The sequence below is a fragment of the Aspergillus stella-maris genome (assembly GCF_047715825.1).
Source record: "Aspergillus stella-maris strain CBS 113639 unplaced genomic scaffold BDV14scaffold_92, whole genome shotgun sequence".
Lineage (NCBI taxonomy): Eukaryota > Fungi > Ascomycota > Eurotiomycetes > Eurotiales > Aspergillaceae > Aspergillus > Aspergillus stella-maris.
In genome coordinates this window covers 54499-74449 of record NW_027396886.1, presented here as the reverse complement: position 1 = coordinate 74449, position 19951 = coordinate 54499, and the positions used below count along the sequence as shown (strand labels likewise).

The following is a 19951-nucleotide window of genomic DNA, read 5'->3' as shown; positions in this document are numbered from 1 at the left end:
AGCACCGTCATTGCCTTCTCTATAGCTCCTGCGCAACCACCTTTCACAAATCAAACACACACAAGATAGAAGCAAAGAAAATAATGTCCTCTTCATTCGATCCTTCGCTCTCAACAAGCGGTATGCGGCCTCCGCTGGCCTCCGCAACGGCTCCCTCAATGGCAGACTCGCTCCCCAGCATCAATTTTGGATTCGAGGATTTGCGCAGTCGCATGGCACAATTTACTGCCCAGTTTGACGCATTTATCGAGCGCGGCAGAAAGCAAGTGCTGGAAGAGAGGAATCAGTTTAAAATAGGGTTGGCTGAATTACAAGGTAGGCATGGTCGCAAATTTCATGAAGCCTTTGTGGATGCGCAGCTCTAACACAAGATCTCGCAGAGGATGAGCGCATGCGGCAACGGGACATTGAGATCCTGAATCTCAAATCACAAACCCACGAACAGACCCTGCAGAAAGAGGCCGCCGAGGCCGCCGAGATGCACGCTGCCGTTTCGTCTGTCGCGTTGGAGCGTGATTCCCGTCTGACGAAGCGCGATCGGCTCAAGCAACAGATTGAGGAAACACAAAAAGCCATCAATAAAAGGCTGGAAGCACAAAAGAGCCACTCACGCTACCTTGACGCACAGGCGCGGTTGAATGTTCCGGAGCTTGAATTCTGGCAAGATTACCTGTGCTTACGAATTGAGGGGGCTGGAAGAGAGGATCGATTGAAGTTTGTTTATAGTCATCTGTTGGAAAAAGACTGGGAAGCTGAAGCCTGGTTTGAACTTGGCACATCCAGCCGCGACTATGAAGTATTTCATTGCCGTCCTAAATTGGATAGGGAAGCGCTGGACCGGGAGCTTGACATAATCAACGAGGACCGTGACTTTGGCGCTTTTCTGAAAAGAATGCGCAAGCTCTTCGTCGAGGCACTGAAATAGTTCCTAGTTGATTTCGCCACGAATATAATGATACCTATGCTGTGATTTATGATAAGAGGACTGTCAATCTCATACAATATAGACGCTAAGCAAATGCGCTTTACACAACGTTCTCCAAAGTATGTCCTGATATGCAGGGTTGAGGCTGGACGGGTCTAGTTACGGTCGACCTGATAGATTATGAAGTGTTTTGGCGATCTTGAAGGGAAACGTAACTCTTGACGGAGTCGATGCTCCTGTGAACTTTTATATGGAATATAGTACATGAAATTGTTATTGCTCAACCAAAACGCCAAAAAGCCATGCAGTGCATACACATGGTATCTATACAAATACATCCTTGTCATGTATACGACATCGATATCCCTCCCCAACGTTACTATCATCGGATAGACCTCATGAACGGAGTCTCTTCACGCCAGTTGAGCCTTGCCCCATTGTTTTTTGATGTCTGCCCAGAAATTGCGGTTAGAGTGTGGGCAAGTAGGGCAAAGGAAAGGTTCACATACTTTCCACACAATGTTGACATAGCACATGGGAGCGCTTAATTTGTCCACATGAGGGGCAAGTGTTGAGGTTCTTGACGTCCTTCAAGGCTTTGCCAGCCATTTGCCTGTGTCGCTTCTTCATGTGTGATGTTTTCTTCTTGGGGACGGCGCGGAGAACAGAGTCCCATAGGTCTGCCAGAATTTCGGGAAGGTTGAGAGCAAAAGCGGCGGGTTGGAGGACAGCGGACATGAAGATAGAGGGTCGTGATGGAAGAGCGGAAGCGAGGAACGACGAATTCGACGATGCGAAGACTCGAGGCATTATCGAGAACATGCTGGGCGGAAGTAGTCGCAGAGCCATTGTGGTGGGTAAGATCCTCTGTGGCGATTTGCAGAGGTCAGAAGGGTGATTGGGAGTCGAATTGGGCCACAGAATAATGGTGTGATCGGACGTTCATCAACGGTTACCAGAAAGTCGCAAATTGAAGCTTTTCCGAGTGACCTGCGGTTTGCTGGGTTTGGATCTGGAGATACGCTAAACCCAAAGGGGGTTAGAGCACCCCTGAGTGGTGACAACAATTAAAGGGGGTCGGGACTATCATGGCTGCTCCCTCCCTCTCAATCGATATCAGACTGGCTCGTTTGTTGGGGTAAAGTCCGGCTTCTGCAAAGACTAGGTTCTCCTTGTGACCTTCTCTGTTCAATTCTTCGATTCACTCGTTTTCATCCCCGGCTCTTGCCATTGACTATCCCATTCGCTCCCAAACCGTGTCTTCAGATCCCCCTTGCACCACCATGGCCACCGCAAGCTCGCCCCCATCCGCCGCCGTCTTCCCTAGGAGCCACGTCGGTTTCGACAGCATTACTTCTCAGATCGAGAAGAAGCTGTTGAAGCGTGGTTTCCAATTCAATGTCATGTGTGTTGGTGAGTACAGCGCTCGGCGATCTGGCCAGGTGTGTCCTGCTAACTCGAGCAATATAGGCCAGACTGGTCTTGGAAAGTCTACTTTGATCAACACCATTTTCGCTTCCCACCTGATCGACTCCAAGGGTCGTTTGACTCCCAATGAGCCCGTGCGCTCGACCACAGAGATCCAGACCGTTTCCCATAGTAGGTGGACTCCGATCTGAGACCGGTTCGATTATCTAACGACGCTCCAGTCATTGAGGAAAACGGTGTCCGTCTCAGGCTCAACATTGTCGACACTCCCGGCTACGGAGATCAAGTGAACAACGACCGATGGTAGGAAATTATACTAATAGCGCTTCCGAGGATTTAAGCTAACACATGGCCAGCTGGGACCCAATCGTCAAATACATCAAGGACCAGCACTCCGCATACCTTCGCAAAGAGCTCACTGCTCAGCGTGACCGCTACATTCAAGATACCCGTATTCACTGCTGTCTGTTCTTCATTCAGCCTTCTGGCCATGCGTGAGTTCTTGGAGTTGCTTGTACGACATGCAGAATAAGTGAAACTAATTGTTCACTCGAATAGTCTCAAGCCTATCGATATCGTCGTCCTGAAGAAGCTATCCGACGTCGTCAATGTCGTGCCTGTCATCGCCAAAGCCGATTCGCTTACGCTCGAGGAACGCCAGGCCTTCAAGGAACGCATCAAGGAGGAGTTCGCCTTCCACAACCTCAAGATGTACCCCTACGATAACGATGAGCTCGACGATGAGGAGCGTGCTGTGAACGCTCGCATCAAGGTACGAGTTTTGTGGTATCAAACACTATCTTTTACCTAACTGTTGGTCAGGATATCATCCCCTTTGCCGTGGTTGGAAGCGAGAGGACGATCGTTGTCAACGGCCAGCCCGTCCGCGGACGCCAGAACCGCTGGGGTGTGATCAATGTTGAGGATGAGAGCCACTGCGAATTCGTTTCTCTGCGGAATTTCCTTACCCGTACCCACCTCCAGGACCTTATCGAAACGACCAGCCAAATCCACTACGAGACTTTCCGTGCCAAGCAACTTCTGGCTCTGAAAGAAAGCAGTGCTGCTGGCGGCCACACTGGCGGCAGCCGGCCGATCAGCCCTTCTGCTGACCGCGAGTTGAGCCGTAACTCACAGCGGGTTACGATGAACGGCTACTAATTGGGTGTGTAATGACGAGGAATAAAATCTTCATTCATCAAGCACAGTCTTTTGGTATCAGCTGCGCTGCAAACGCGAACGAGTCAGAGGACAGCCCTCACAGATCCGCTTCGTTCTATTCTCACCCGCCGGATTCCACATCACCATCCACTTCCTTACCAGCATGCTCTTACAGATATCCCTATTTAACTCCAGGCTTTTTCGTATATTCATTGTTATCCTTTCCCTCGAACAGGGAGAATGACTGGGCTTACCTTGATTTTCCTTACGATCTCGTCTTGCGCACACCCGAAAAAAGAACTAGCACGAGAGCGCTAACGTCGAATCTCCTCGTTTTATGTACTTAATTTCCTTAATTCTCAGGTTCCAGGGAAATATATCTCTAAGTATATTCTCTAGCGCTCTTTATTCGCGGTAGCTAGCGCAAGCTCGATAGATGCGAGTAGGTATTGTAAAAGAAATCAAAGTATGCCGTAGTAACAGCAGTAGAACTATCCAAAATCTCAACGCTGTGATCATTCATGCCTCGGACCCAAACTTCCCGCCATCAACGATGTACTCCTTCAACTCCTTGTATGCGGTCTCGAGGTCATCGTTGACGATGACCTTGTCGTGCGCGCCAGGCTGTCTAGAGTACTCAAGCTCATTCGTGGCCTGCGTCAACCGCTTCTGCAGACTGTCCTCGGTCTCGGTGCCGCGGCCCCGCAGTCTCCGTTCGAGCTCTTCGATAGATGGCGGGGCGAGGAATACGAATCGCGCATTCAAGTCGGTCTTCTTCACTTGTTTCACACCCTGTTCGCATTGGAATGGCACCCGTTAGTCACGATCACTCGCTGACTTTCCTTGTGCTTTGACGCCAGCAGATAAATCCAGGAAGACCACCTACCTCCATCTCAATATCCAAAATACAGATCCTCTCCTTCTCGGCGATATTCTTCACGGCTTGCACGCTCGTGCCGTAGTGGTTTCCGCCGAATTGCGCATGCTCAATGAAGCCATTCTTGCTGACGAGGTCGAGGAAGTCCTCCTTTGTGGTGAAGTAATATTCACGGCCGTGCTGCTCGCCGGGTCGAGGGGCCCTGGTAGTGTCTGGTGATTCGTTAGGGACGCTTCTTGCTTAGGCTCAAGGGGAAAGCGAGTCGGGTCTTCACGAACGCGAGATGGAAAAGCCGAAGGTGTCGGGAACCTCTTTGAAAAGTCGAGTGAGCAGTGTTGATTTGCCCGTTCCGGAGGGCCCTGACACTACTACGGGGCGGAACTTTTGTACTAAATTGTTGACTCATTGTTAGTGAAATCGCAAAAGTGAAGACAATAGCGGTGGACTGCGGCTTGGAACTTCAGGGGGTTCGCACCTGCACTGGTAGCCATGATAGAAACTAGGGAGCGCAGTAACAGAGTGAAATGCCTATCGGATAGCGACAGAAATGGACGGAATCTCGAAAACGTATGCATATGCCAAAGGCGTCTGGTAGAGGGGCAACTTTGCCTTCAGACGACCTATGTTTTTTACAGACTTTCAAGGCGGTGAGATCCGGGGCAAGGGACGTACTCCACACTTTTACTGTTTTCAGCCGCAGCAGTGGGAACTTGGTATAAGGTACGATTTGAACACTGCTCGCCGAAGAGCCGGTCAAAGGTTGAATCTGTTTATTATGGTATGCTGTATCCCTTTAGGGTAGCGAGCTAGTACGCTCGTTGTTTCATGTGTAGGCTCAACTTTATCTCGCCGACTGGCTGTTATCCTGGGAAGAAGCCTGTGACTCTTGTTCAAGAAAGTTTGACCAAAGCTCTGCAAGCGACTCTTTACTCGTTGTGCCGTTATCCATGAATTCAGTTGCTAGTGTCGGGGTGCTGGGTGTGCGATACATAGGTGATCCCGGCACCCGGAGCTTAGCAGAAGTCCCGCCTGACGCTCCCGGACGAGCCAGCCCGGCCTGCTCTCGTTGTTCTAGAGGATTATCAGTGACCAGTTCCAATCTAGGTTTTTATCTGAGGCTTACCATCAGACCACCCCAGGAGCGCGGCGATAAGTTGTAAGATCTGGAACTTCTTCGGATCTGACCGATCAAGCGCAAGGAAGTGCAATAAATGATTCGTGACGATATGTCTGTTTGCGCGTTATTAGTATAGATATTACAAAAGCTCAACGACGGAGTCAATGGGTAAGTGACTCACCGATCAACATTATCTTCAGGTTTTCCCTTTTTCAGGAACCGCAGAGCTTTCGTCAAATGGTCGTTTAAAGTCACCGCCTCATGTCTAAGCTTGCCGATCAGGAGGTTCTTCTCTCTAACCTCCTTCTCGAATGGCCGAACTCTTTCGAGCTCCAGCTCGATATTATGGAGAGACTTCTCTGCCTCAGACTCTTTCGATTTGGCGTCGTCGAGTGCCTGTTTCAGTTCCTCGAGCTGGGTATCGGAGCTCTCGACAATCTCACGCAACTCCTGCTTGCGCGCTGCGGACAATCAGCCGCCGTCAAAGCTGAGGACCAGATGGAAAACTCACCGGTTTGTATTTCTTGTAGAGCTCGCTGTAACCCATCCACAGTCGCTGTTTGAGAGTCACGCTCGGCAGATACTTTCTCATATGCGTCTTTCACGGTGGACAATCGTTCCTCCAGATCTATAATTTTCTCGCCTAGGTTCTCTCTGATCGAACGCTCCTCCATGGCGAGGACTTCCCAATTATGCATTGCCTCTTTCGCTTGTTCGAACTCGGAATGCAGATATGATTCTTGCTCCAAGAGGTCGTCTTTCTCTCTTAGCCAGTTCTGTTGCGACAAGTTCGTTCGGTCTCGTAGTTCAGCAATCTCCTTCTCTAGACGCTGATTTTCCCCTGAGAGGTTCGACACTTTTGACTCGTATTCTTCTTTCGCGCTGGAATTTTGTTCCTCCAGATGCTCGATTCTCGATCTCGCTTGGGCAATCTCCTCCTAGATGATGTTAGCGAGAACATGGTAGTGAGTTTTCTAGTATCCATACGGCATCTTCTTTGAGACGTTCACCTAGTTGAGCCTTGATGGTGTTCACTCGTTCAAGTAAGCCGCGGTATTGGGATTCCGCATGCTCCTTTTTACTCTCCGCATCGTCTAGGTTGCTTTGTAGAGCCTCCATATCCGTGTTATGCTTCGACTGGATTTCTTCCAAGGATTTTCGCATGTCGGTCACTTCTACTCGTAAAGAGTCGCGTTCTTTTACGAGGGCCTCAAACCGATCCTTGGATCGGAGAGCTTCTAAAATCGGCGATCGAGATCTTGAGTCATCGGAGTCATGTTCGGGATGTCCATCATCGTTCGAGTTTGCGTCTGAGTCTTTCTGGACCTCTATTCGTTCGGAATCGGAGTCTTCGGTCGTGTCCGGTTGTACATCCTTTCATACAACCTTAGCATCCAGTAATGTGGTAGAAACTTGGGGGCAATAATACATTGGTTTCCATTGGCTTCTTTGTCTCGTTATTCGCGTTATCTGCTTTAACCGCATCATGTTCGGCAGATTCGGCGTGAGCCTTGTTCTTCTTCTTGTTCTTGGATTTCCCACCTGCTCAGGAGGCACGAGTTAGAAAGGGTACTGTGACAGTACGAAGGAGAATTAACCAGAGATTTAATTGGAAGACATACTCTCGGGCATTTTATCGGATTCCGACGACAGCGGGGAACTTTTGGGGTTGACGAGGAGTGGTGATATTCAATGAAAGCAACAGGTTGGCGGCCATAGCTGTCAACATCACTAGCGCGGTTCAATGTTCGCGTTGCCCAGCGCTTCCGCTCGCTTACTGTACCAAATTTCCCTCTAATTTGGCGACTGCCTCACGGCACCAGCAACCAGCGGCGGCCTATCTTTGACAATGTCTTTCCGTCTATTGAAATGGCGCGTTTCAGCAGATGCGACATGTAGAGCTGGTGAATCGACCGCTGGAAAAGCTTGGTTTCTACCATGGCCGCAGGAGATGACTTTCAAGGCACGTGCCAGGTCTGATATAATCCCAGAGAGTTTAGACGAACCAGGGTTCGGACTATGAAAATATTCGCCGAGGGACTTTTTTCTCATCTATGCGCAAATGACACGATAAAATCAAGACCTTCATTCTCGAAGATAGCTACTTCAGTGGAGAAGACATTGCATTATTGTGAAGGCGGGACTCTGTTAGTGAAGGCGATAGCTTCGAGAAGACCAAAGCCTCCAATTCGACGTTCAAGTCTCCTCCGGAGTCCTCCCCCCAGCGCCGAGCCTCGAGTTTGAGCGAGGGCGAAGAGCGATAATCCTTCGGCAGTTGCAGTAGATATCTATCCGATCCTACATTTCGATATCACGATCGACTCTGATCCCTGAGGGCAAGGCGACTGGGGGACGTTTCGGCCTATCCAGGCTTATCCCGGCTTTCCATCAGAGCCCGGCCACCGAACTCATAGGACAGGGAAGGGACCTGGGTCTTGAATCTTAAAGTACATGGCACCTGGGGGAAGCTGCATCCTAATATCACACATGGGGTATGTATCTGGATAAAGGAAATATCAAAAGAAATAATCCTTTGACTACCTATCTATACGTATTTTCAGTATAGTGTAGTTAGTATTCTTACAGCCAATCCCAAGGCTCAGCTGTTAGCGCTACGCAAGGTACTTTGGTCATAACGGCGTACTTTGGCAGCCGCGAACAACCAACAGCCTCACCCCAAGTCTTGACTCGGGCCCTTGACCTCGCCGAACAGGGTTCATCCCAGGAGAAATAAAACACTGCAAATGCTTCATGCAAGACTACTAATTATGCATAAATCGGTGAGAGGCCAGTGTGATACACTACATTGAAGAGGAGATTACAGCCAGCTTCAAGCAAAAGAAGCACGAGCACATGATAGGCCCAAAAAGCTCCTGGCGATATGCGAGTCATTCTGGGCTTCTGGCTTGCGGATGGAGACGGAATAGCTTCCCCTGCTGCTCCACCAACAGAATGGATTTGGGAGTTTGTCCGCAGCCTCTGCTCCAGTCGTTTTCTGCAGACATCGCCCGTCTGAGTCGTCAAACAAAATAAACTTTCTTAGACGTTACTATTCCTGATCCTTTGACAATTGACATCCTTCGGTCTCTCCCCCCATGTCCGAAACCGTTGACAGACCAAGCATTTAGTGCTGCAACCCAGCTTTGAGGGTGTGTCGAGCCCCCATTATGGTTCGCTGGGCATGAGCAAGCATGATCCATGAAGGCAGTCGATAATCACAAGACAGTCGTTCAGACAACAGCAGGCATGATAATCGATAGCTAGCCTGTCTCAAAGCGGCTCGCGACATGCTTCCAGTTTCACCCCAAGACGGCCGGAACCACACTGGGCCAACCCTAGCCCACCTCGCAGGCTCAAACACACCCAAAACCGCCCAAAACCGTTACGCCAAGGGCGATACTCGGGCTTATTAAGGACCTTACGAGGCGCTGCTACAGCGGGTGAGCCCGTACAAAACCCCACCTGCCACATGGCCATTCACCTTTCTGGAGGAACAGTTACAGGACAATTGCTCCTGTTATTTCCCGAGAGTTCTCCATTCTGGTCCAAATCCTAGTGACGGCTCAGATTCGGCAGTTCCGGCGTCTCTCAATCCCCTTCGTGTGGCAGCCTCACTTGCATTCTTTGGCATGACCCAGCGACGAATTGTCTGCGAGTGCGGACCCATCTCTGATCTGGAAGTAGAACGAAATTCTAGAGGCTTTACTACTACTGATACCCCAGCAAACTTTTTTTTCCCTTTCTTCCCAAGCCGTTGTGTTCCTGTAACGAAAGGACTTGATCCACGATTTGCCCACATCACCCCTGCTCCACCTTTCAATGCATTAATTTGGCAAGGTCCGGGGCCTGCAAAGAACCATGCCCACCGGGATTTCCAATCAACTATTCTTTTTCTTTCTTTCCTTTCCTTCTTTTTCTCAAGAACCTTTACTTCTCCTGCAGAATCCTTTAATTGCTTCTTCTTCCGCCTACTACCTCCAATTACCGTGTTATCAAGCCTGCGACAACGCTGTCCAATTATCGCAGACATACTATATACCCTAGCTTAAATGGCGAACCCAACGTCATCCGATGACGAACCCGTTTATATGAGGGCGTTGAATGCCGCCCGAAATGGCGATAAAGCCGCTCTCGAAGGTCGGGATGGAGAGCTTCTAGCCTCAGCGCGCGACGCATTATGGCGAAAGGTCGAAGGGAATCCGAACTACTTGCTCAACCGACATGAATTCGCTCTCTTCAACTATTACCGGCAACACTACGAGAAGATCGCAAAAAACAAGGAAACCGTGCGAAAAGCCGTAGCTCGGTTTTGGGACAACTATTCAGAGAGACCTTCAGGGTCGGGCAAGTCATAGCACGATTTATCGTCGCCTTCTATCGCCATCGAACGCCTAGCAACATGACCTTATGTTGCTATCATTGTCCGCCTGGGTCGCCGACTCATTCTCGAATTTCCGCAATTGCGCCCAGGAGCGCCGACCCCTTGAAGGCGATGGACCTCTACGAGCAACTCAAGCACAACGAACGCTTGAACAGTTGCATAATGTGCTTAATATTCTCGGTATCGGATCGACTCTGGTAGTCTCCGACCAAACCGCAACGACTTATGCTGCAGAACAATCATGTGTGCATTCTGGATTCGAAGTTTCCAGTCTTCTTCTCAATCTGGTCAGATTTTTTGGACGTCTCGAACAAAGCAGCGGGTCCATCATGTACAGGGAGGAGTTTCGGGGATCTATCTTTGTGTTCTGTCTTCCTTTTTCCACATTGCATTTCTTTCTTTTCGTCTTTCTTCCTCTCGGCATTTACAAAAAGCATCCTCTACTACTTTCGAGTACACCGTAATACCCTTTGGTGGCAGCTATATACTCATGACATTGCATGACCTTGCGCTTGTTCTCTTCATATAATAAACACTACCTAGGCAACGTACCCGCCGATTCCGGGTCCTCATTCAGCTGTCGCATTAAAAAGCAGCTGCTCTTAGAGACGTGTCCTAAGCGTAGGGATTGACAAGAAATATCTCAAAAATCTTTGACGAATGTCCGTCAAAAAATCTCTAGAAACAGGAATCATACAATCAACACGCGACAGAATGCGATACTTCTGCGACTTTGCGAGTACGTGGGTAGAGGTACTTTCTTCTAAGCGGCGCGGGTGAAAGATGTCATAATCGGCTGACACCTGTCGCCGCGGGCCTAATGTGAGCTTAAGACGTCATACCAGTTTTCGGCCGAGGCTTAGTCGGACCCGTTGATTCGATCTCGAGCTTGGGGATCGAACACCTCAGCTCTCTGTCCAATTATTGATCCTCTGTTTGATATATCAATTAATAAGCCTAGCTATGTGGTGTATCAGGGTGCTATGTCTTTGAAAAATGATGATTGGAGATCTAAGTGCAGAAAAATAAAGGGAAAATGTGAAGAATGTCTGTCTTTCAACCCTAGGCTACATGTCAAAGTCGTACTACCGGGTTTGCGCGTTTCCAACGTGAAGGTTTAAATAATGTACATTGTCTATTATTTATCACAAGGTATTTTAAGAAGAAATAAAAAGAATCATCCACGTCTATTTGTTGGCACCGGCCTCGCTGCCCATCACAGGGTTGTGCCCAAGCACGTCGGCAGGGGGTTCTGCGAAAATGATTAGTGCTGAGATAGTTATAAAGATAAATGCTGTACTTACCAGCTCGTGTGAAAGCACCCCGCTCACTAGCAAGCAGCTGCTTGACCTTGCCGCCCTCAACTTGGTCCCGGGAAACGTTGAGGAGGTCAGGGGCCAAGCCCATCGACGCCAGGTATTGCAGGCTGTCCTTCCACTCGACTTCCTTACGGCCACTGTCCCAGCTCAGTTCCTCGCCCATAAGATCGATGACTGTGGGAAGCGCCTCAAGGGCAGCTTGAGCGTTCAGGAAGGCCAGGCGGGTTCTGCGGGCGATCACATCAACGGCAGTCTGAGCGTATTCGTGGCGGACGGCATAACGGATCTCTCCGTCAACGAAGGGGTAGAGGGCTGAGATGCGCTCACCACGGACGGGGAAGCGGGTCTGCGTGGGGGCAGACAATGCCGCCACCTGCCACGCGCGGTCTCCGTATGAAGTCGTCAGGTGCCTAGCAACATCGGTCTCAAGACCGTAGTGTTGGATGAGGTTGATGAAGAGAGTCTTGGACCAGCCGTGAGCTCCGATAAGGCGAACCTGGTGGGTCTGGCATGAACCATCAAGCGAAGCATGGTCGGCGACCAAACCGCGTCCACCGACACCACTGATGTCCGGAGCGTCACTGGTCTCGCGGGGCTTGAGCTTGAACTCATTGACAGCCTCGTCAACAGCCTCTTCGGCCATCTGGCGGTATGTAGTCCACTTTCCTCCGGCGCAGGTCAACAGACCCGAGTTAGAGACGGAGATAAGGTGGTTACGGACCAGAGCCTGGGAGCTCTTCACCTTGGGGTCACGAACAAGGGGTCGGATTCCGGACCAGGCAGCGAGCACGTCGGATCGGTCAACGTTGATGTCCGGTGCCAGGTATCCGCGGATTTCCTTAAGAATCCAGTTAATGTCCTTCTCGGAGGGTTGGGGCTGGGCAGTAATTTCCGTAGGAGCATCGGTAGTACCGGCGATGGTGTTTCCGTGCCATGGGAGAAAGAAGATAACGCGACCGTCCGATGTAGACGGGTCAATAAGACCCATGTTCGAAGGGCTGTAGTAGCCGGGAAGGATGACGTGCACACCAGAACTAGGGGCCACGATCTCCTTCACATCGGGCTCGTCCATCTTTCTGATAGAGTCGGTGAACGGACCAGTGGCGTTGATGATACCTCTTGCCCTAATGGGAATCTGCTCCGCCTCCTTGCCATCCTTAGCAGGAATCACGTCCCGGACCATAGCACCGTTGAGCCTGCCCGAAGCATCCTTCGACAGACCGGTGACCTCCATGTGGTTGACGACGGTGCTGCCGTAGAGGGCAGCCGTCATTGCCAGCGAAACGTTCATTCGGGAGTCGTTGTGAGCGCCATCTACATGAAAAGCTCATTAGTCCCAATTCGGCGTGACGATTCAGAAATCCGACAACACATACCGTAGTAAACCATGGCACCCAGAACATTGTCCTTTCTAAGCATAGGGAAAGCTTCGATGGCCTTACTCTTCGGCAAGAAGTAAGAGCTCTCGATTCCCTCGGAACCAGCCAGCCAATCATAGGCTTTAGTACCAGCCCAGAAGTAAGGGACCTGCCACCACTTCTGAACTGGCACCATAATCGGCAGCCAACTAGAGAGATGAGGAGCGGTGTTGAGAAAGTATTTACGCTCCCTCAGGGCTTCCTTCACCAGTTTGTACCTGTATACGTTAATTCGGCTGAAATGTTTTGCGGGCGGAATGCGAGTAAACTGACTGGTTGTAATCCAACTCCCAAACGGCCTTTTCCAAGTAACGTACACCGCCGTGTACAAGCTTAGTACTCTTACTACTCGTTCCAGCACTGAAGTCATCTCGCTCAACAACTGCCACCTTCAATCCACGAGTCGCGGCATCAAGCGCAATACCGGATCCGGTAGCGCCACCACCAATCACGAGAAGGTCATAGACGTCCGCATCTTCGCCAGAGGAACTGCGCTTGAGATCTTGGATTTGTTCCAAACGCGACTTGATCTTGGGGAAGCTTGGAGGTACAAGTTTGCCCTCTTGGTAGCCTGGCGGGGGCACCGCAGGCGCTTCGAGGCCAGGAATGTTGCGGGGACGGTATGAAAAGTAAAGCGCGCCTGCACCGACAGTGGCTGCGGCACCGGTGTAAAGAAGTGGTCGCAGAATCCTGCGAGAATTACGAGAAGCCATTGTATGAGAAAATGTGTAAGATCAAGAAGCTGCAATTTAGCCGGATTTAGCCGCAGCTGACGTTGCGCTGTCGCTGAGGCGGCGAGAGCGTCTGCGCAATTGAGAGCGATTGCGCGCTGACTTGTATCCCGCGAGGTGTTCTCTGGGATAGCTGGGGAGAATAGTCAGAACGGTTACAGGCAGGCAATTGGCAGATTAATTATCGCGCGAATGGGGGGAGGCTCGGATTGTGCATACCTGGCGAGAGGGAGGTATCTAGGAGAGCTGCGCCAGAACAAGGGCGAAGGAGACGGCGAGAAGAGGGAGGAGGCGAGGGAAGTAGGTTGAGGTGATGGAGGAGGGAGAGATGCAATGGGAGAAAAGGAAGCGCAGGGGGATATCAGTCACAGTAGTAGACGTGGGAGAGACCGGGTAACCTTCCATTCTCTTATACTGCGTCATGACGTTTGAAGGGCAGTTAGTTGTCCGGTTGACCCTTTCAGCCTGCCAAGTTCCAGCAGCTGCAGCCAGGGCGACTATTGGAGCACAATTACAGTGGACCGATGACGGGCTCACGGCGTAAAGCCTGCGCGTCCCACCAATCACGCCGTCGGCAGCTGCCACTCGGCCCAGCGTCCATGTGACCTGCAAAGGATTTTTGGGTGCGAGTCCAGATTCTGGAATGGCAATAATAATAGATCATGCGCATTTCAGGAACATCAAAGCCCAGCAGTCGATCCCTTGAGAAAAGCCTGGCCATCTCGTGATCAAATCGCCCTCCAAACAGGCAGGTCTGTCGAGCGACCTCGGGGGTGAGGGCCGAGAACTTCCCAGTCGCGCCTTGACTTCCCCAATGATCTCCGGCCTGGTTTGCTGGGAACGACCCACTACCGACGATAATCTTGGAAGCTCTGATGCCGTCCTGGAGCTATGATATAATGATGTAGATACAAGATAATGTGCTCCCGGTAGGACTCAAACCAGACCACCGGTGTAGGAACAGCAAGCACAGTGGCCCGTCTGGAAATGTATCGCGCGATGCAAAAACACAGCTCGGCGCTCTCAGGAACCGGCGCAAAGATGCCCCTGGCCATCCCTTCACGCGAATGGTGCCGCAAGTCCCGTCCGTGACACAGCAGTGAGCACCCGTCGGCCGTCGCCCACTTTACCCAAGAGCCGCCAGGGCTCGTGTCTCCAAATTTCCATGTTTTGTTCTTCTGGATCTCGAAACACGGGTCGCTATTCGATTCGAACATTGGGCAATGGCTTTCGTTCATCAAAAACGAGCTTCATGCCCCTGCGCAGACTCTGGGGCATTGGTTGGTACCAAACCTGTCTTACTCAAGATTGCGCATCTTCAACATCCTTTCGTACGATTTACTATCTCAATCAGCAGACTCGGCTGCAGGAGAGCTTTGGCTGAAGACATGAATTCGTGAAGAAACTCGACCTAATCGACCTTTGAAAATCGCATCTTCCCAAACGAGCTCCGCCAGGGCCTCGGCAGGCTTCGACCGCCCCATCAATGATATCAGCAAGATAGTGATACGCCAACGCTTGGACAATCGGTACCTTGAAAGACCGCAGAAAAAAAAGGGCGCCCGGGCACCTAAATGACCACGGACCATGGAATTGCGCCCGGATTTCAGGTGCTCGGCGGAATTGTTCCGGAGTGCGGAATGACCTCGTTTGCCCTCAACAAGAGGGTGTCCCTCCGCGAATCACGACTGGCGTATCTCTAAAGCTTGCATGCATTACCCCAGTTCTCCTCCAGGTCGAGGCAAAATGCGGGGTGATCTGTGATGCTCGGAATCCATCTCACTGTGCTGCGTGAGTCGGAAAGCGCTGTTCGCAACGGAAAAGTTCCTCTCTACGCGGACCTTTGCGAAAGCTATTCCTAATATGAGCGGCTTGATGTGTATATATATCTGCACAGCCATGCAAGCTTTGACTAAATAGCAACCACAGCACGGCAAGACATCACCACGAGACGGACGATTGAGAAATAAGACGCAACAGTATGGCTATTGCAGAGGTTCTGTCACTCGTCAACGCCCGTGTCGTCGAGCATCCTCTGGGATCTTTGGCTATCATTGCTTTAATCGTTCCAATCCTCTATATCATCATCAATGAATTCATTCGCTCCTCTGCTCGTATTTCTGGCTTCAAGGGCCCATCTGGACTGCCTTTGATTGGCAATCTCGCACAGATACGGAAAAATGCAGCCGAACAGTATCGCATCTGGTCAAAGACATACGGCCCCGTGTACCAAATTCAGCTGGGAAACATTCCTGTCATAGTGATCAACTCCGCTGCGACTGCGAAAGTTCTCTTGGGACATAACGCACAAGCCTTAAGCTCCAGGCCTGAGTTCTATACTTTCCATAAAGTAAGCTTATATTGTCACTTTCTCGCCCACGTCTCTTTTTCGACTCAATATCGCTGACAGCGGCGCTTAGATCGTTTCAAACACAGCTGGTACAACCATTGGTACTTCGCCCTACAGCGATTCGTTGAAGAGGCGCAGAAAGGGCGCGGCTTCAGCTCTCAATAGACCCTCAGTTGAGTCATATGTGTCCCATCTGGACGTCGAGTCCAAGGCATTCGTGGCGGAGCTTTACAAGTATGGGAATGGTGGAAAGGCACCCGTGGACCCCATGGCCATGATACAGCGTCTTAGTCTAAGCCTCGCTCTGACACTAAACTGGGGCGTACGTGTAGCATCCCAGGAGGAGCATCTTTTCGATGAAATCACAGAGGTCGAAGAGGAAATTAGCAAATTCCGGAGCACGACGGGCAACTTGCAGGATTATATACCTCTTCTTCGATTGAACCCGTTCAGCACAAACTCCCACAAGGCCAAGGAGATGAGAGATCGGCGTGACAAGTATCTGAATGCGCTCAACCGGGACCTTGACGATCGGATGAGAAAGGGTACTCACAAGCCTTGCATCCAGGCCAATGTTATCCTTGACAAGGAGGCCAAGCTCAACTCTGAAGAGCTCACTTCTATCAGTTTGACCATGCTGTCTGGTGGCCTTGACACAGTCACCACTCTTGTCGCCTGGAGTATCTCTCTCCTTGCCCAGCGTCCCGACATTCAAGACAAGGCGGCCAGGGCTATTCAGGAAATGTACAGCGAAGATCAGCCACTATGTGACTCCGCTGATGACCAGAAATGTGCTTACGTCGTCGCACTGGTCAGGGAGTTTCTCAGGTAATTACTTATCAATCAAGCTATCTGAAATCATGTCAAGATCATAACTAATATATCCTTTAGATACTACACCGTTCTTCGCCTCGCTCTACCACGCACTTCAATAAAAGACATCACATACGAAGGCAAATTAATCCCCAAAGGAACCGTTTTCTTCCTAAATTCCTGGGCGTGCAATATGGGTAAGTCACTCCCTCCCCCTGGATCCACGTGTCAATCTGAAAACTCACATCTCCGCAGATCCCGATGTCTGGAGTGATCCAGAAGAGTTCAGACCCGAGCGCTGGTTCGAGCAGCCCGATGCACCCATGTTCACATACGGAATGGGCTACCGAATGTGCGCTGGCTCGCTCCTCGCCAATCGTGAGCTCTACCTCGTCTCTATGCGCACTCTGAATAGCTTCCGCATTGAACCGACGGGCGAGAAGGTCGAATGGCATCCCGTAAAGGGCAACTCCGATCCGACTAGTCTTGTGGCGATACCTAGGAAGTATAAAGTCAGATTTATTCCAAAGAACGAGGTGGTGCTCAGGGAAGCTTTAACTTGAGTCCACCTTATGGATTATTTTGGTTCTCGTTTGTGGAATGAGTGTGTTGTATCCGTCCTATGCACATTACATGATGCCATCGTCGAATGATCAAAGAACACTTTCTAATCTTCGAAGGAGCTCAAGTTGTACAATCAACAGTCTAATTAGTATTGATGCTATATGCTCATAGTATATTGCGTACTATCTCAACTTTGGAGAGTGTTATCCTACAGTCCGTGGCACGTTCCCATCCGAATGTCCGAAACACCATCCTATCCATTCCAAGCACCCAAAGACAACTCCATTATTCAAAAGTCGCGACCCAGCAGCGACAATTCCAGCCCATGAAAGGGTTCGAACAACAACATTTGCAAGTGTATACAGCGCCAGACATGCAAAGTGGATTCTTTTCCGGTCCCCCGCAATAGAAACAAAATTATACTCCCTGTCTCATCAAATTCAGATGCTCATATGTCCGATTCGATCTGTGTTTGACTCCGAAGCGTGTTGATCATGTCGACGTTATACCACAAAAAATAGTGCGAGACGTTTGGTGGTCAAGCGAATGATCCGTGTAAAGTGCCAAGGCGGTCCAAGAAATAATGGGTATATGAAAGTTTCTAGCAAACACAAACAATAAAGCGAGAGGGCTATTGCAGTCTCGATAAAGTCAACCGTTTCGGAACGGGGTGTGGTTCTTGAGTATCGATGGAGGAATCATGACGTTAGACGCCTCTTGAGGTCACGCACATGGTCAAAGCTGCTCGCGTAGTCGCGTAGCTCGGTCTGAGACTGCGACGAGATCGAGGAGCCTTGTGACGAGTTGCTTCGGAGCGAGGACAACGAAGTTTGCGACGAAGATGGTGATAATGTCCTTTGGTATTGCGGACGGGAAGATTGTAAAGTGGATAGACCCGGGCCAGAAAAAGTGTTGATATTTGCGTTTCGCGCTGCGGCGCTGGGGTTCTTGGGCGCCGCTCTCGGACTTTGTGTAAGAGACGATGTTGTCTCGTGTGGAACGTCGAGTTCGGCAAGTCTGCACGATTGGGAGCAGTAGGGACCACCATGAGTTTGTCGGTCACAGACCAGACAGAAGTCTAGAGACCACTCGCTAGTCATAATGCAGACTAAGGAGAATCACTATGTTCAGTGATCTAGCAGTAAAGTATGGCAGAGTGTAGGTGACGAGAATGGTTGTCCGTTGGATGATCGATCCGAGATAACGTTGACGGGGAAATGGGGTGGCAAGGCTTTCAAAAGGTGTTGAGAACGGGTCGATATATTATGGTATGGGATGATTGATCGTTTATGGGAATAAATAGTCGGGATTGACAAGAGCGATTTGTGAATAGTCACTGCAGTCACCTCATAATAAGCAAATCTGGTATCATCCTCACGGCCAGCCAGAAATGTAAAAATGAAACCCTGAGCCAGGTCCTAGACTGTAGCAACTGGTCAAAGTGAGAAGGAAAGAAGAGTGTGCGGTGGTCTGCTTCAAAGTGTCAGAGCAAGGAGTGGGCAGATGGAAGGGGCAGACGATGATAATATAGAGTAATTTCGGACCTTGGGGGTGGGGGTGGGAAGCTGAGAAGATGGCGTTATGGGGATGGATGAAGTGGAGACGGATTAGTCCTAATGCATCGTGCATCGACACTTGTACTGCAGACTCAGAGACTACGACGCATGGACTCCAGGACTAGTATGGAAGGCGCATTAGCATGACTGTCTAAGGTAGGTACTCGGACAGGCTGCTGCTGAATGGACAGAGCATGATGAATTGGCGCGTTCAACAAGCTCAGGTGGCAGACTGCTGCATTCTTCTCTGAAGACTGGACTGCCCGAGTGGGGAATGTGAGAGGGGTACGGGCCTTGCACTAGTCCCTTCCAGACTAGCCTGTATCCTCAAACTTTCTTGTGCAGTTGGTTGGGTGGATCCTGGGGCTGTCAGCCACTCAGGACCCGCCATGCCGCAGTCATCATGCCTCCAAGGTTGCTGTAAACTTTGTGGGCGAACCTTGATGGCTGCAAATGACACCAGCTTCTGGAGGTTGGCCGATGAGGTGAGCTATTTTCCTGAGTAGTACAACGCTGTATGGCGCTACTGGGGTGAAGAGGGGTCAAGGATTGGAAGCTCTTTCTCCCTTCTCTTCTACATGAGTAAGCGAAGTAAACACTGCACTCTGTGCACTGATTAACTCAAAAGTTAATCATGCTCTTTCGTGTAGGTGCTGGGCAGTGGGCACAGACCTGTACCAGATAGCACCCATAATCCGAAGCCTATATATACAACACTTCTTGTTGGTTAGCACAATCTGTGATATCAGCAGATTATTATTAACTGGTCCGCCCCATCCGCCGCCCAGCAAACAACACGCTTGAGCTGGACGAAAGACTTCCATCGATTGGGTTGTGGGGATTAGCGGACGGGTGATGCGCGTTTGGCGGGCCCTTGACCAATTTCGGCGTAGGCGACCGTGCTCCCTGCTGGGTCTCACTCTGACTCCTCAGTCCTGCGACCGTGAGTCTGTGTCCTATGAGTGAGTATTAAATATCTATTCTTATCTTGTCTCTGAGCTCAGCACCAGTGTCACCACGGTCTATCGGGTCTCGCGACTTGTAAAGTGCCCTTACCTTTCACTCAAGTCCTTTGGCGTTAAACCTCAAGGGGATTGGTCCATGCCATTGATTGGGCAGGCGATAAGTTTATAGTTTACTCTGTGTCCTGTAGCAGTGTGAACAGATTGTGCTGCCAGCCCCACAAACCAAAAATGTGCATATCTGAGTTCATAGTCATCTACCATGGCATCATGGCAGACATGCTAGAGGAATCGAAAGGGCTATCTATGATGTTTCAGACTCGCATGCAGTAGACCAAGAACCTGCGAG

The 19951-nt window shown here is 50.4% G+C and overlaps 10 protein-coding genes across 10 annotated transcripts; 4 read left to right on the top strand and 6 right to left on the bottom strand.

Annotated features, from left to right (window-relative positions):
• The first annotated feature begins 1 nt into the window (after position 1).
• BDV14DRAFT_157553 (kinetochore Spc25 family protein) lies at positions 2-1092 on the top strand. Its single transcript, XM_073766689.1, has 2 exons — positions 2-315; positions 381-1092. The coding sequence occupies exons 1-2, from the start codon at positions 84-86 to the stop codon at positions 923-925; spliced, it is 777 nt and encodes a 258-aa protein (XP_073622807.1). The 5' UTR covers positions 2-83; the 3' UTR covers positions 926-1092.
• Positions 1093-1142: 50 nt separating this feature from the next.
• Positions 1143-1876, bottom strand: BDV14DRAFT_183933 (bL32 family ribosomal protein). The gene is made up of 2 exons (XM_073770438.1): positions 1435-1876; positions 1143-1376 (listed from the first exon to the last, which is right to left on the bottom strand). Exons 1-2 carry the CDS (start codon positions 1772-1774, stop codon positions 1339-1341), a joined length of 378 nt encoding a protein of 125 aa, XP_073622806.1. The 5' UTR covers positions 1775-1876; the 3' UTR covers positions 1143-1338.
• Position 1877: 1 nt separating this feature from the next.
• aspD (septin aspD) lies at positions 1878-3890 on the top strand. Its single transcript, XM_073770437.1, has 6 exons — positions 1878-2338; positions 2396-2524; positions 2575-2656; positions 2710-2847; positions 2912-3125; positions 3176-3890. The coding sequence occupies exons 1-6, from the start codon at positions 2209-2211 to the stop codon at positions 3512-3514; spliced, it is 1032 nt and encodes a 343-aa protein (XP_073622805.1). The 5' UTR covers positions 1878-2208; the 3' UTR covers positions 3515-3890.
• Positions 3891-5009, bottom strand: BDV14DRAFT_183928 (guanylate kinase). The gene is made up of 4 exons (XM_073770436.1): positions 4867-5009; positions 4670-4780; positions 4401-4603; positions 3891-4306 (listed from the first exon to the last, which is right to left on the bottom strand). Exons 1-4 carry the CDS (start codon positions 4964-4966, stop codon positions 4034-4036), a joined length of 687 nt encoding a protein of 228 aa, XP_073622804.1. The 5' UTR covers positions 4967-5009; the 3' UTR covers positions 3891-4033.
• On the bottom strand, positions 5010-6042 carry BDV14DRAFT_183926 (uncharacterized protein). Its single transcript, XM_073770435.1, has 3 exons — positions 5690-6042; positions 5515-5621; positions 5010-5462 (listed from the first exon to the last, which is right to left on the bottom strand). Exons 1-3 carry the CDS (start codon positions 5697-5699, stop codon positions 5352-5354), a joined length of 228 nt encoding a protein of 75 aa, XP_073622803.1. The 5' UTR covers positions 5700-6042; the 3' UTR covers positions 5010-5351.
• On the bottom strand, positions 5805-7221 carry BDV14DRAFT_157608 (putative Golgi matrix protein). The gene is made up of 4 exons (XM_073766690.1): positions 7131-7221; positions 6938-7050; positions 6496-6882; positions 5805-6446 (listed from the first exon to the last, which is right to left on the bottom strand). Exons 1-4 carry the CDS (start codon positions 7138-7140, stop codon positions 5910-5912), a joined length of 1047 nt encoding a protein of 348 aa, XP_073622802.1. The 5' UTR covers positions 7141-7221; the 3' UTR covers positions 5805-5909.
• A 2156-nt stretch (positions 7222-9377) lies between these two features.
• On the top strand, positions 9378-10657 carry BDV14DRAFT_183921 (uncharacterized protein). Its single transcript, XM_073770434.1, has 2 exons — positions 9378-9794; positions 9839-10657. Exons 1-2 carry the CDS (start codon positions 9558-9560, stop codon positions 10088-10090), a joined length of 489 nt encoding a protein of 162 aa, XP_073622801.1. The 5' UTR covers positions 9378-9557; the 3' UTR covers positions 10091-10657.
• Positions 10658-10744: 87 nt separating this feature from the next.
• Positions 10745-13830, bottom strand: BDV14DRAFT_183914 (glycerol-3-phosphate dehydrogenase GUT2). Its single transcript, XM_073770433.1, has 4 exons — positions 12900-13830; positions 12585-12844; positions 11194-12522; positions 10745-11141 (listed from the first exon to the last, which is right to left on the bottom strand). The coding sequence occupies exons 1-4, from the start codon at positions 13337-13339 to the stop codon at positions 11077-11079; spliced, it is 2094 nt and encodes a 697-aa protein (XP_073622800.1). The 5' UTR covers positions 13340-13830; the 3' UTR covers positions 10745-11076.
• Positions 13831-14967: 1137 nt separating this feature from the next.
• Positions 14968-17164, top strand: BDV14DRAFT_157523 (cytochrome P450). The gene is made up of 4 exons (XM_073766688.1): positions 14968-15707; positions 15778-16535; positions 16599-16717; positions 16776-17164. The coding sequence occupies exons 1-4, from the start codon at positions 15339-15341 to the stop codon at positions 17081-17083; spliced, it is 1554 nt and encodes a 517-aa protein (XP_073622799.1). The 5' UTR covers positions 14968-15338; the 3' UTR covers positions 17084-17164.
• Positions 17165-17598: 434 nt separating this feature from the next.
• On the bottom strand, positions 17599-18679 carry BDV14DRAFT_157508 (uncharacterized protein). Its single transcript, XM_073766687.1, has one exon. It carries the CDS (start codon positions 18182-18184, stop codon positions 17783-17785), a length of 402 nt encoding a protein of 133 aa, XP_073622798.1. The 5' UTR covers positions 18185-18679; the 3' UTR covers positions 17599-17782.
• Between the last annotated feature and the right edge of the window lie 1272 nt (positions 18680-19951).

Excerpts from the sequence above, each read along its gene's own strand:
- BDV14DRAFT_157553 (XM_073766689.1), top strand. The coding sequence starts at position 84 with ATGTCCTCTTCATTCGATCCTTCGCTCTCAACAAGCGGTATGCGGCCT. Across the intron at positions 316-380 it reads AGGGTTGGCTGAATTACAAG|AGGATGAGCGCATGCGGCAA; the intron begins GTAGGCATGGTC and ends AAGATCTCGCAG.
- BDV14DRAFT_183933 (XM_073770438.1), bottom strand. The coding sequence starts at position 1,774 with ATGGCTCTGCGACTACTTCCGCCCAGCATGTTCTCGATAATGCCTCGA. Across the intron at positions 1,377-1,434 it reads ATGTCAACATTGTGTGGAAA|ACATCAAAAAACAATGGGGC; the intron begins GTATGTGAACCT and ends ATTTCTGGGCAG.
- aspD (XM_073770437.1), top strand. The coding sequence starts at position 2,209 with ATGGCCACCGCAAGCTCGCCCCCATCCGCCGCCGTCTTCCCTAGGAGC. Across the intron at positions 2,339-2,395 it reads ATTCAATGTCATGTGTGTTG|GCCAGACTGGTCTTGGAAAG; the intron begins GTGAGTACAGCG and ends CGAGCAATATAG. Across the intron at positions 2,848-2,911 it reads ATTCAGCCTTCTGGCCATGC|TCTCAAGCCTATCGATATCG; the intron begins GTGAGTTCTTGG and ends TCACTCGAATAG.
- BDV14DRAFT_183928 (XM_073770436.1), bottom strand. The coding sequence starts at position 4,966 with ATGCATACGTTTTCGAGATTCCGTCCATTTCTGTCGCTATCCGATAGG. Across the intron at positions 4,781-4,866 it reads TATCATGGCTACCAGTGCAG|TACAAAAGTTCCGCCCCGTA; the intron begins GTGCGAACCCCC and ends TCAACAATTTAG. Across the intron at positions 4,307-4,400 it reads TTTTGGATATTGAGATGGAG|GGTGTGAAACAAGTGAAGAA; the intron begins GTAGGTGGTCTT and ends CAATGCGAACAG.
- BDV14DRAFT_183926 (XM_073770435.1), bottom strand. Across the intron at positions 5,463-5,514 it reads GCTCCTGGGGTGGTCTGATG|AACAACGAGAGCAGGCCGGG; the intron begins GTAAGCCTCAGA and ends ATAATCCTCTAG.
- BDV14DRAFT_157608 (XM_073766690.1), bottom strand. Across the intron at positions 6,883-6,937 it reads AGAAGCCAATGGAAACCAAT|GATGTACAACCGGACACGAC; the intron begins GTATTATTGCCC and ends GTTGTATGAAAG. Across the intron at positions 6,447-6,495 it reads AACGTCTCAAAGAAGATGCC|GAGGAGATTGCCCAAGCGAG; the intron begins GTATGGATACTA and ends AACATCATCTAG.
- BDV14DRAFT_183921 (XM_073770434.1), top strand. The coding sequence starts at position 9,558 with ATGGCGAACCCAACGTCATCCGATGACGAACCCGTTTATATGAGGGCG. Across the intron at positions 9,795-9,838 it reads TCGCAAAAAACAAGGAAACC|ACCTTCAGGGTCGGGCAAGT; the intron begins GTGCGAAAAGCC and ends CTATTCAGAGAG.
- BDV14DRAFT_183914 (XM_073770433.1), bottom strand. The coding sequence starts at position 13,339 with ATGGCTTCTCGTAATTCTCGCAGGATTCTGCGACCACTTCTTTACACC. Across the intron at positions 12,523-12,584 it reads GGGTGCCATGGTTTACTACG|ATGGCGCTCACAACGACTCC; the intron begins GTATGTGTTGTC and ends CTTTTCATGTAG. Across the intron at positions 11,142-11,193 it reads GGGTGCTTTCACACGAGCTG|AACCCCCTGCCGACGTGCTT; the intron begins GTAAGTACAGCA and ends TCATTTTCGCAG.
- BDV14DRAFT_157523 (XM_073766688.1), top strand. The coding sequence starts at position 15,339 with ATGGCTATTGCAGAGGTTCTGTCACTCGTCAACGCCCGTGTCGTCGAG. Across the intron at positions 16,536-16,598 it reads CTGGTCAGGGAGTTTCTCAG|ATACTACACCGTTCTTCGCC; the intron begins GTAATTACTTAT and ends TATATCCTTTAG. Across the intron at positions 16,718-16,775 it reads TTCCTGGGCGTGCAATATGG|ATCCCGATGTCTGGAGTGAT; the intron begins GTAAGTCACTCC and ends ACATCTCCGCAG.
- BDV14DRAFT_157508 (XM_073766687.1), bottom strand. The coding sequence starts at position 18,184 with ATGACTAGCGAGTGGTCTCTAGACTTCTGTCTGGTCTGTGACCGACAA.